The sequence below is a fragment of the Physeter macrocephalus genome, chromosome 8 (assembly GCF_002837175.3).
Source record: "Physeter macrocephalus isolate SW-GA chromosome 8, ASM283717v5, whole genome shotgun sequence".
Taxonomy (NCBI): domain Eukaryota; kingdom Metazoa; phylum Chordata; class Mammalia; order Artiodactyla; family Physeteridae; genus Physeter; species Physeter macrocephalus.
The window spans coordinates 25,442,948-25,455,105 of NC_041221.1; the positions used below are offsets into that span (position 1 = coordinate 25,442,948).

The 12,158-nt window shown below is 40.0% G+C and overlaps 1 protein-coding gene across 3 annotated transcripts in view; it reads right to left on the reverse strand.

Moving 5' to 3' along the window:
• The window catches only part of CTNND2 (catenin delta 2), a 453,358-nt gene that overhangs the window by 433,438 nt on the left and 7,762 nt on the right, over positions 1 to 12,158 (reverse strand). The window contains exon 3 of one of the 3 annotated variants that reach the window (XM_024125559.1): positions 2,502 to 2,674. The exons of the other annotated variants lie outside the window; for them this stretch is intronic. Within the exon in view, the coding sequence (XP_023981327.1) occupies positions 2,502 to 2,674 (173 nt within the window). The remainder of the gene's footprint in view (positions 1 to 2,501; positions 2,675 to 12,158) is intronic. 3 annotated transcript variants of the gene reach the window in all.

Genomic DNA, 12,158 nt, shown 5'->3' on the forward strand with positions numbered 1-12,158 from the left:
GAGTATACAATATTCCTTATTTCTGAATATTTCTGGCCCCTTGGACCTAGAAGTGTGGACAGATAGAAGGGTAAAAAAAGGGCTGTCATCCACTTGTTTGCTTCCAAAGGATTCAAAATTACATATATTCCACCATGATCGCTGTATCATTGTCAAAGAGTCAGTATAGATGGGAAGATGAAAAATAGTTCCTTTCGAGAATGGGATGCTTTTGAGAGAAATTTTAAAAAAAACTATACCTAGAGAAAAAATATCCTATAGCTTCCATTTCATCTTTTAATAAAACAAAATGAGATTAAAAAATCTAATAACGCAAAAAAAACCCCCCAAAAATCTAATAACGTTTGCTATGCTAATAACATCACTCAGTATTTCAAACATTATGTAATGTTCTTACATAAGCAAACAATAAGGACTATTTTGTATATATGATAAATGCCTGTATATCAAATAATTTTTTCTAATTAATTAAAAAACACTTTTTTTTAGACATTCCCTCTTGTGTCCTAAAACATTTCTGTAAGGGAGGTAGAACAGACCAGTGCTTTGAAAGAGCAGTGATCCAGGAGCTGGGAAATAGCACAGTTCCAGGGTTAGTCTGTGTGTGTGGACCTGGACTCAATGACTTCGAGGTCCTTCCCTTCACAAGCACCATACACCTCCAGCTCTCCATCTAAAGTGGGCGCACCCTCTGAACGGGGTCATTCACTAGACCACCACGGGGGGACGGGTCCATCTCAGTGGGATGTTTTATTTACCATTCCCTTTTATCCACATAACCTTGGCATCACAAGAAGGTAAAAGTTACAAAGCCACTGATGGATCAGGGTTTTACCTGAAAAAGACAATCATGTTTTTAATAGATAGCTGGGACAATCATTGAACTTTAAGAGTTGAAATGCACTGAGACTTTTCAGCTTATGCTTCATTTATGTTCATATCACCTATGAAAAGCATCTCACGGTGACCGTACGATGCCATTTAAAAAAAAATAAATTTATTTATTTATTTATTTTTGGCTGAGTTGGGTCTTCATTGCTGCGTGCGGGCTTTCTCTAGTTGTGGTGAGCCGGGGCTACTCTTGGTTGCGGTGCACGGGCTTCTCATTGCGGTGGCTTCTCTTGTTGCGGAGCACGGGTTCTAGGCACGCGGGCTCGGTAGTTGTGGCATGCGGCCTCAGTAGTTGTGGCTCGCAGGCTCTGGAGAGCAGGCTCAGTAGCTGTGGTGCACGGGCTTAGCTGCTCTGCGGCATGTGGGATCTTCCCGGACCAGAGCTCAAACCCACGTCCCCTGATTTGGCAGGCGGACTCTCAACCACTGTGCCACCAGGGAATGCATGATGCCATTCTAACTCTCCCTGCCTGCTCTCTGTCTGCAGACATTTCTTGGGGGCCATGTGGATGGCTAGGGGCTAGTGATAAAAGATGAAAATGGCCCTGCCCTCAGGTAGCTTTTAGTTTAGTTGGAAAGACATATGGATGCATAATAACCATAAATTGGTGACAGAGATGAGTTTTGTTGTTACAGTAGCCTGGGGTAGGCAGTGGGCCTGGGGAAGGGTTTCTGGCCTAGAGGCACTGCCCAATAAATGCAGAAAGGATGAAATTAAGCTCTTCAGTTTAAGCAGTGCTTTTGGGGTTGTGGGTTCTTCATTCTAGGAATGAATGCACAGAGATTTTAAAAGGTCTCAGGCCCTTTTATACTGAAAATAAGTACAAAATAGCTTAACACAAGATAGGCCTCCAATAGATTAATTCTGGAGGGTTGATTGAATATAGCCTGCAACCCAAAATTATCAAAACTGAAGTATTAAGTGGTACACACACACACACACACATTACAACATTTACATGTTTTTGAAAAAAAAATGGAGGTTGGTAACCACTTTTTACCAAGAGCTGATTTTCACTGCAGCTAATAAATGTGTACATTGAAACTAAAAGGACAAGTACGTATCTTAAAGAAACAACTAAGGGCACATTTCAAAATCAAACTTGACAAAGTGTAACTATTCCTACCCTAGTCACAATTACCTTCAGAACAGTTCTGTATATGTGTTGGTGCATTTATACTGCGTTCCTTTATATGTTTAACCCCAAAGAATAATTTCATGCTTTTTTTTTTTTTTACGGAGAGAAAATGTGTTCCAGGTGCCTTACAAACTCAGAATGTATGTCATATTTACATCACATATCAACACGGAAATAGGAACTAGGCACGCATTTGCATATTTACATAGGTAAGTATATATACAGCAGATAGAACATGAGCAATTCACAGACATTCCTGCAGAAAATATGCTTATAATTCCGAGTTACTCTATAATCATATTGTATTATTCATTTCCTTCACTCACAGCACAGAGCGTGTCTCTCCAAAGTTGTAGAGCACTCGTAAAAAAGGCAGGAGGGGACACCATAGCCATTTGACAACCCTGCTTCCTGCCTGGCTCCTTGGAGCCCAAAGACCAACACAGCAGAGGGCCCCATCCCCGCACGTACCTGGCTGAAACTCTGGCCTGCACCTCGGGCTTGTGCGCTGCGGGCAGGGAGCTGCGACGGGGCTGTCTCACCCAGGGCCAAGGTCTGGTTGCTATGGTAGCTGGCTGGATACTGGAAGGACCCTTCAGGTTTGGAATTGAGCTGGAGTGCACTCTGGGAGAGCAGGCTGGGCCCTGCATTGAAAGTCATTTAGAGCAATAAGTGACAGCTTCAGTGAGGCAGAAATGACATGTATTATTTATTGAAGAGTAGCCTAGAATTATAACACGCACATGATTCCAGCCATGTATGCTTTGAATTCTGAGAACTAAAATGACTGTATAATTCGACCAGGTCTTAAGTGGGATTCTTTTTTTTTTTTTTTTCTTTTGGTGGTTTAAAAGTTCTCCAAAGAGTAGATTTTTTTTTCAAATGATCTCATCCTGACCTACATAAAGACATTTCTAACAAGACAAATCAGTTAATCAAGCAGTTGTTTTTATATCAGACAATATCGGAAACATTTGAAATAACTGAAAGGTCTACCTTTTGATACATGTTAATTGCGTTAATATAATTATATCTCCCACTTAATTATCAGGATGCTAAAACACTCAAAACCTTCCAATCAGTAACACATTCTATTGTATAAATAGTGATGTAATACCTCAATGACTGAAGGGTAGACAGTATGTAAAATGTTAATATCTCTCATACAATGTAGAATTCACCCTGATCTCACATGATCTCTGATGACTAGTTATCTTTGCCATCACAGCAATACACAGGAGGAGAACAAAGAGGAGATACAGTGTTTAAATCGGTGCCGCTAACGTGGCAGATACTACAAGTGATGGAGAAAGGAGTTCCTGGCCTCATTATTTAATCATACTTTGTATGGGAAAATGTGGTTTATTTTCTTACTTTCTTTTTAGATGGGATCTTTGCCACAGTTTGCCCATTTCCTTTGTAAGCAAATTTTCTTTAATCAAATTTCATATTCACTTTGGGAATGAAAAGAAGTATAGAAGAGTGCAAGTATACTATTTTCTACTGTGTGTGTTTGAGAGGGGACTGGGATAAGTAGAGTGAGTTGTGTGGGGGATGGAGGACGTGGCATCACAAGTTTTCTCACGTTATCTTAACCATAGTACAAAGTCACTTGTTTTTTGAAGGAGTGTAATTATATACACATAGATTATGGTATAATCATTATCCCATCCTTAATCTGACTCTTTGGCTGTTTTAGACAATAGTATAATTTCTCATCAGCGTAAACAAACTTCAAGTTCCTTACTTCTTTCTTTCTAAGGACAGAACATGGCTTTTTATTTCAAATGAGACTGCAGATTTGACATGACATGGGCCATTTTTTTGCGGGAAAATAACATGTCTTCTCTTAATAAGCATAGGTTCACATAATCTTCGCCTTCAAGACCTTACCCTTCCCTCTAATTCCCTGATGGAACGTCTAAACAATGCAAAAATAGTTTTTCATCATCAGATATTGGATAATAAGTCAATTAGCTACAACAGGTAAGACTTGGTATTTCAGAATCTATACAGTTTCTGGAAAAAAAAAAGTCAAGCAAGGAAATAAAACCATTTCCATCCAGTCCCAATTTCATCATGAAGGGCATAACAGAAGTACAGTTGTAATCCTTTTTCTTGCAATTTAGAAAACAGAGTCCCAAGAAAATAGTATATACCAGATGGTGAAGTTTGCGATAGCTTGCAAAAAATCATTTAATGCATCCTAATGGTATAATAGGGCTAATCACCAGAATATAATGCATCTATGGGGAGTGCATTCAGAGTTTCATTCTGGATGCCAAGAAGTTATTTTCCCCACTGCTGCTGTTGAAACTGTCAGGCATGGAGATGGAGTCAAGGGGTGGTCTCTGACGCCCAAGCAATGGGCGGGCTGAGATGTGGGAGAGCCTCTGGGAAGAAAGAGGGACCAATGATGGGACAGAGGCAGATGGGAACTGACTGCAAAATGGAGGAGGATGAGGTAGGTACCTGGAGGACGGTGATGAACGGTAGCCAAGGGCTTTCCCCCTGGTCCCTACCCTCCTGACGGTCACTGCTCAATGGAGGGGAGTCAGTCACGGCAGAATAAGAGAGGGCCTTTAAGGTTAGTGATCAGCATTCTACCTACCAATGGGCAGCTTCCCACTGAGACTTCTTTGGCTATTTCTTTCAGGACAGTCCACCCTGACACCATGGCTTGCACTGGCCACGAGCCCTCCTCCACGATAATGCATCTCCAGGGCAATGAAAGTTGAAACAGATACAAGAGTGCCAAGACTTTTGGAGATGTCAGTAAAATGGAAAAAAATCTTTAGTGTCATATAAATAATTTAACAATCTATAAAGCAAAAACATTGCATGTCCTGGTTATCTGCCTTTTTAAAGAGATGATGTCACTTTGCTCTGATGAACTTGAATATGTAGCTAGCAAGTCAAACAAAGTTGTCAATTCTGAATAGATTCATAAAATAGTCTCTAGAAACCTACAAATGCTCTCCAGGCAGGTTCTAAAGGTGGCACTTGAGAGTCCCGTTTTGGGGTTTTTTTTTTTTAACGTCTTTATTGGAGTACAATTGCTTTACAATGGTGTGTTAGTTTCTGATTTGTAACAAAGTGAATCAGCTATACATATATATGTATCCCCATATCTCCTCCCTCTTGCATCCCCCTCCCACCCTCCCTATCCCACCCCTCTAGGTGGTCACAAAGCACCGAGCTGATCTCCCTGTGCTATTTTTTTTTTTTTTAGATTCCATATATATGTGTTAGCATACGGTATTTGTTTTTCTCTTTCTGACTTACTTCACTCTGTATGACAGTCTCTAGGTCCATCCACCTCACTTCAAATAGTCCCATTTTGAAGCAATTTCAATCAAAAATATGATCTATGTGCTCCTGAAATATGCACCATGAAATAATCAAATCTGTGCATCTTTTATAGAATCAGTCGTGTATTTGATCAATACTCCATGAAAACAAACCAAGATTCTCTGTCTCATTACTTTGTTCACACATGTCAAGCATGGAACCAAGATGTCCTTTGACAAAGGTAATTGCGACAATAAGCAATATATCATAATATTACAACCCTGACATAGCACCTGGCAAGGACAAAGCAGTCAGGACAATAGCCAAAACACCACATGCATTTTAGAATGATTTTCCCATTGCTTACTAGGTTTCAAATGAATGGCATTTATTCACTCCAATTTTAGAGAGCACAGATATATGAGAATATGAAAAAGGTGAAAATTACAGGACAATTCTTAATTACTTTAAAATAAAAGGAAAATTTACATGTAACTAACTCTTGATTAGCTTTATTAACATTACTGTGCATTGGGGTAGAAAATACAATTTTCCAGAGATTTCAAAAACATTTATAGCTTTGGGCTTTAAATGATGATTTTTTTTTTTTTTTTTTTCTCAAGAACTTAGGACTTTCCATCAAGTCTTGCTTGGGCTAGAGGTAAAATTAGGCTGCATTCCTGAGGACATGAAGTATATCTACCACTGGGGGATGGGGACAATGTAAGAGGATTTCTTGGGATGCTCAGTGGAGACAGGAAGAGACTGGGATTTCAAATTCCACCTAGGGAAATGCAATGTTGCCTTTAGTGGAATGAATTGCTCCAGAAGAAACTTTAGCTATGAGCAACATTCGATCACCATGTCCTATTAGGTCACCAAAAGCAGAAGCCACCCTCTCACATGTATCCTTCCAGGACATTGACCTAAGAGGTCACAGGTGACTTCTTTGACCTTTCTGGACCTTCTCCATCTTGGGACAGTCCTCAAAGCTAAGCCCAGGGGTCCTATTCAAAATATATCAGCCCTGGGGGCTAGGAAGGAGAGGGGAAACTGTTTACTGATGAATTGATAAAAGTCAAAAGAGTATGTGCCCCTGATCTGCTCAAGACACACTGGTTCAGGGACTTCCCTGGTGGTCCAGTGGTTAAAGACTCCACGCTTCCAAGGCAGGGGGCACTGGTTCGATCCCTGGTCGGGGAATTAAGATCCCACACTCTGCATGGTGCGGACAAAAAAAAAAAAAAAAAAAAAAAAAAAAAAGACACACTAGTTCCAAATGGACAGAGGGGAGAAATTCCAAAGGAACTACAGAGTTGAGCGACATGGGACCCGCCACTGATCCTAGGAGAGCATCTTAGTGTCATATCAATATCTTAATATGTCTTCAAATATCAATATATGAATTGACTAAAGACCACCTAGCAACCTGTGAAAAAAAATGCCCTTTTATCTTTGTCATTATTCTGAGAAGTGTAAACAGGAGTGTGGAGAGGTTAAGCGGTCAGCCAGTGTCGTACGCTCCGTAAGATGAAGATGAGACCCGATTCTTGTCTTCCACCTTCAGCTCTGGGAGCTGTGGTTGGTTAACATCAAAGCATATTGAAGTCATATACACACATCAGCATTTTAAGGTTGAAAAGTTCTTTCATCAGTTTATTTGCGGGAGAGACCTTCATGCCTCAGATTGTGGTACTGCTTCCCCAAAAAACCTCTCCTTAGAGATTCCAGGGGTTGGCTGGAGGAAGTCTGCTGTCCTCCAGGAGTGGCGCAGAAGTCAGCCTCAGCAGATGGAAAGGCTGAAGTGTTTATTTCTTGCATAAAAATTCAGACTCACTTATAGGTTGTATTAACATACACTAAAACATATAGTCAGTTTCTCCTTAAATTAACTAGATAGTTTAGAGTTTTCCTCATTATGTGCACTCATTATCTTTACACGGATTTAAAAAAGACTTCATTTGGAATTGCTTATTCTTGTCTCCTTTAGCTAAATATTGGCCCCAGGAAACTGTAAACCTTGATTAAATTACATACTTTGCAATAACAAAGAAAAGGCCAGAGGTGTACAAAGTGGCATTCCCAAGTCTTTATTTGGGTCACAATCATGCCAGTTGGAGCAGGTGTGTGTTGGAAAAAAATCCAGGACTAGGACTCAGCAGACCTGTTGGACTTTAGTCCATTCCCACGTTTATGAAAGCATAGATGGTGATGATGAGGAGGAGGAGGAGGAGGAGGAGGAAGAAGAAGAAGAAGATGATGATGATGATGAAGAAGGAGATGAGGATGAAGAAGAAGAAGAAGATGATGAGGAGGAGGAGGAGGAAGAAGAAGAAGATGATGATGATGATGAAGAAGATGAGGATGGAGAAGAAGAAGAAGAAGATGATGATGATGAGGAGGAGGAGGAGGAAGAAGAAGATGATGATGATGAAGAAGATGAGGATGGAGAAGAAGAAGAAGATGAGGAGGAGGAGGAGGAGGAGGAGGAGGATCTCAATACCAGCTCACCTTTCCTGAGTGCTAAGTTCCAGGAACTGTCCTGAGCCGTTTACATCTATTAACCCCTGGAATCTTAACAAGATCCCAATAAACGTGCCGTTATCCCCCTTTATGATGACAGAGCTGAAGGTCCCAATGACTGAGACCACACACACTGATGCCTGGTGCAAGCAAGGCAGTCTGGCTTCAGAGCGTGTGTTCTTTCCACGCTTCATTATCCGTTCTCTAAAATTTTAATATCTACAAATTTGAGTACCTAATGAGATAATGGATGGGAAAGTGCTTGGAAAAATATAAACTGCTACACAAATGTCGGTTATTGGTATTATTATCTAATTATCTAATTACTGAGCCACATGATCTGAGAATAAAACCCTGATTGGAATTTGTCCTGAAAACCTTATTATAGTACTGTCCCATATATCAGTGTTTTCTTTCAACAGCCCGTGAGCTTTCATTCTGCAAAGGAGACATACAAGGCATAGATCATTAAAATGGCTTGAAATTAAAACCAAACCAAATAAAACCCAGTGTCAGAGCCAAGAGATGGGGAAGAGAAAGTTCTCTCTTAGCCTGAAATTCCCGTCTTTATCAACCTCAAAACATTCTCAAACTTCAAGTGCTGTTTCAATGTCACCTCCTCCATGCAGCCCGCCCTGATGCCTGATTGACCCGGGGAAATTAACCCTACCGCCATCATGCTACCTTAACACTATGCACAGACCAGACTCTGAGAAATTTCAACAGAGACATGTGTACAGTATTACACAGAAGGAGAGTAATAGGATAAAAACAGGGAGTCTGAACATTTATGTGAAAGCAGCAGGACTCTGGGATTGGATACTTGGAGACACTAGAGGCCAGGGATTTCCTGGAGTGCAGAGAAAGGAAACCGGTAATAATGGAGGAAACATAAACCGTGGTAGTGGCCACGGTAGGAAGGAAGAGAAAGTGCACATTTAAGAGGCATTCTTTTTAAAAAGCTCATCGGTACTTGGGGACTAAGAAGACAGGAAGGGAAGGACAGCTGAAATGACTGCCCACTCTTCAGCTGATCTCTAGCAGGATCTCGCTGACACTGCAGTGGGTTCTGGGGAGACTCCCACAGTGCAGAGTAAGTCCTTCTAGAAAGCAGAGCAGACAAGACAGCACTCTTAGGGTCAGGTGCACACCTTCTGTTTCTACAAGTTTTAAGGTGATTTATTGGCAGTTGCTAATTCTGGTCTGCTTCAGTTGAACATCTGTCCCAGAACTCCACAAATATTCACTAAAGGAGTGTGAAAAAAGCAAAAACTCCCCTCACATGTCATTCCAAGGGAAGGATTAGCAAGAGACGTATGTTGGGGACCCCGTGTTTTGGGGAAGGACAGGCTTAATCTTAAAATTACAGAGTTGTTGGAGATGGTGGGAGTTCACATAGTTAGAAAGGGAGTCTGGGCTTAATTTCAACACTGGCTCTAACAGACCTGACTCTCTTTCTAGATCTTAAAACATTTCCAAGATCAAAGTTTGGTTATATGTTAGTGAAATTCTAGGACAGAGATGTAATGATCCAAGTCATCGGTGGTGGAAGCTGAAGCCACAAGAGCAAGACAAGGTCTCTAAGTGGTAACTAAGATATCAATTTAGTTCCAAGGGATTATTTTACCATCAAAAGGGTTATTAACAAGAATGCACCGAAATAAACAGCTATGAGATCTAGGCAATGTCTCGCATAGGCGCTCAATGAATGTTTTGTTAGGTTGTTAATTCAGGATAATCAGGAATAATAAACATACAAGTTGAGACAGACAAATTCAGGACTGAATAACTGACAAAGGCAGCTTTGTTTACATTTCCGTTTGTCAGGAAGTTTAGAAACATTCTTTACTTACTCTTAGGTTAAACTGACTCTTTCAAAATAATATAAAATCTTATCTTTACGTAGACCATGAAAAATAAAGCCAATAAGATTCACACACATCGATAACCGTCAGAGAATTTGCATTCATTTCCACCCTCCTGTTATCCAATCTTTGTGGAAGGCTAAGAATAATTTGAAGGTTAAGTATTATTTTATTTTAAATGTGAATAAAATCTTAGAGCAGCAACACATAAAAAGAAAGGGGAAATCTTTTAGTGGAAAATGTTGAGTAAGAAGAAAGGAAATAGCTAGTGGAAATTATACATATATATGTGTGTGTATAATATATACACACACAAAAGGGCTATTATAAATTCCAAAAGCAATGAGAAAAATTGTCAGTTATTTGTAAGGTGATGGAACTGATTTAAATCAAGCTTAAAGCACTTTAGTCATATCTAACTACAAGTTAACTCTACAGCGTAAAAGTACTGACTTTTGCTTAAATTGCACTATTAATCGGTTTCATTCATAGCAGCGGTTTCTTCTTTATGGGCTTTGGATGAACTTGCCAATTTACAAACCCACTTGGAATAAGAGGTAGTTAGTAGTGATAAACTAGTTGTTTTCTCCTGATCTTCACTAGTAACTTGAAAAGATCATAGGTAGGAGTTTCACTAACCTAAAATCTACCATCCCTAAAATTAATTGAGGGCAAAAGCTCGAGCGGCCCATTTATGTAAGAAAGCTCAGGGCTGATGTGGTTGTTCTATAGGCAGGTGTGTTCGTAAACTTGATTTCTAAGTCTCTTTCTTCAGAACATCAGTTTCATCTGGTCAGCTCCTTTCAACGTATAATGCTTTAGTAAAAGTGAGAGCTTTCGGGCTTCCCTGGTGGCGCAGTGGTTGAGAGTCCGCCTGCCGATGTAGGGGACACGGGTTCGTGCCCCGACCTGGGAAGATCCCACATGCCGTCCTGATCTTCACTAGTAACTTGAAAAGATCATAGGTAGGAGTTTCACTAACCTAAAATCTACCATCCCTAAAATTAATTGAGGGCAAAAGCTCGAGCGGCCCATTTATGTAAGAAAGCTCAGGGCTGATGTGGTTGTTCTATAGGCAGGTGTGTTCGTAAACTTGATTTCTAAGTCTCTTTCTTCAGAACATCAGTTTCATCTGGTCAGCTCCTTTCAACGTATAATGCTTTAGTAAAAGTGAGAGCTTTAATGGTCCCAAGAATACAGAAGTACTCATTTAGTTTTTAAACTGATTTAGATTCAATCAGTGCTACTGGCCTAACTAGTCTGCTTTTTCCAGTTTGACTTCTGTATGCGAAATAACCAAAGATGGGTAAAGCTTTCACACTAAATACAATAACTCAGTTTCTTTACATCTGTACACAATGGAGGGAAATGAGCAAAGTGACATTTATCACAAAAAACTAAACTTCAAATATAAAACTTTGGTTTAAAATGTACAGCTCAAGAATTTTACTGTGCATGGGATTTTTACATAATGTTATAATCATAGAATGGTATTTTCATAGCTTGCTCTAGTCCCCAACTATTTCCTCGAACAGTTTTGTCTTTGGATTATTTACCATTTCAAAAAATTAATGTAGCACAAAATGAGGAAGAGCATCACATATATTTCTTTATAAATTAACAGTCTAAAGATAATAGATTCATATTTCTCACTATCAATAACTGTGAAAAGAAATAGAAAACTAATACAAATCAGTTTAGGAGAAAACAAAAGTTAAAAGCCAAATTCTGAACACATTACAATGTATTTATGGAATTACACTAACTTAAAGAACCAGTTTTTGATTTGCCGCAAATCGCAGACTTTTCCCTAGGTGCCTGCATGGTTTGCTCACACATTTATTCAGGTCCCTGATCGAGTATCTTCTCACAAACGATGACTTCCGGGCCCTTTGATCATTCTCTCAAAACTAGAGTAGTCTTGGGACTTCCCTGGCGGTCCAGTGGTTAAGATGGCGCTTCCACTGCAGGGGGTACGGGTTCAATCCCTGGTCGGGGAACTAAGACCCCACATGCCCCAAAGAGCTTTTATTTACCATATGAGTGACAGAGAATACCATTTACGATATGAAAACTGGGAAGTGTTTAAAAGAGAAGGCTGCGTCACACGCTTTCCATGAGCCGTCAGAGCGATGATGCCATCAAGCACCGCGCAGCATCCGGGAAGCTTCACTGAACACTCATCATGTGTGACCCTCATTCTTCTCTTGTTGTTGTTTATTTTATTGAAGTAGAGTTGATTTACAATGTTGTGTTAATTTCTGCTGTACAGCAAAGTGATTCATTTATACATATATGTACATTCTTTTTCATATTCTTTTCCATTATGGTTTATCCCAGGATGATGAATACAGTTTCCTGTGCTGTACAGTAGGACCCGGTAGGATCCATCCTATAGATAATAGTTTGCATCTGCTGACCCCAAACTCCCAGTCCATCCCTCTCCCAC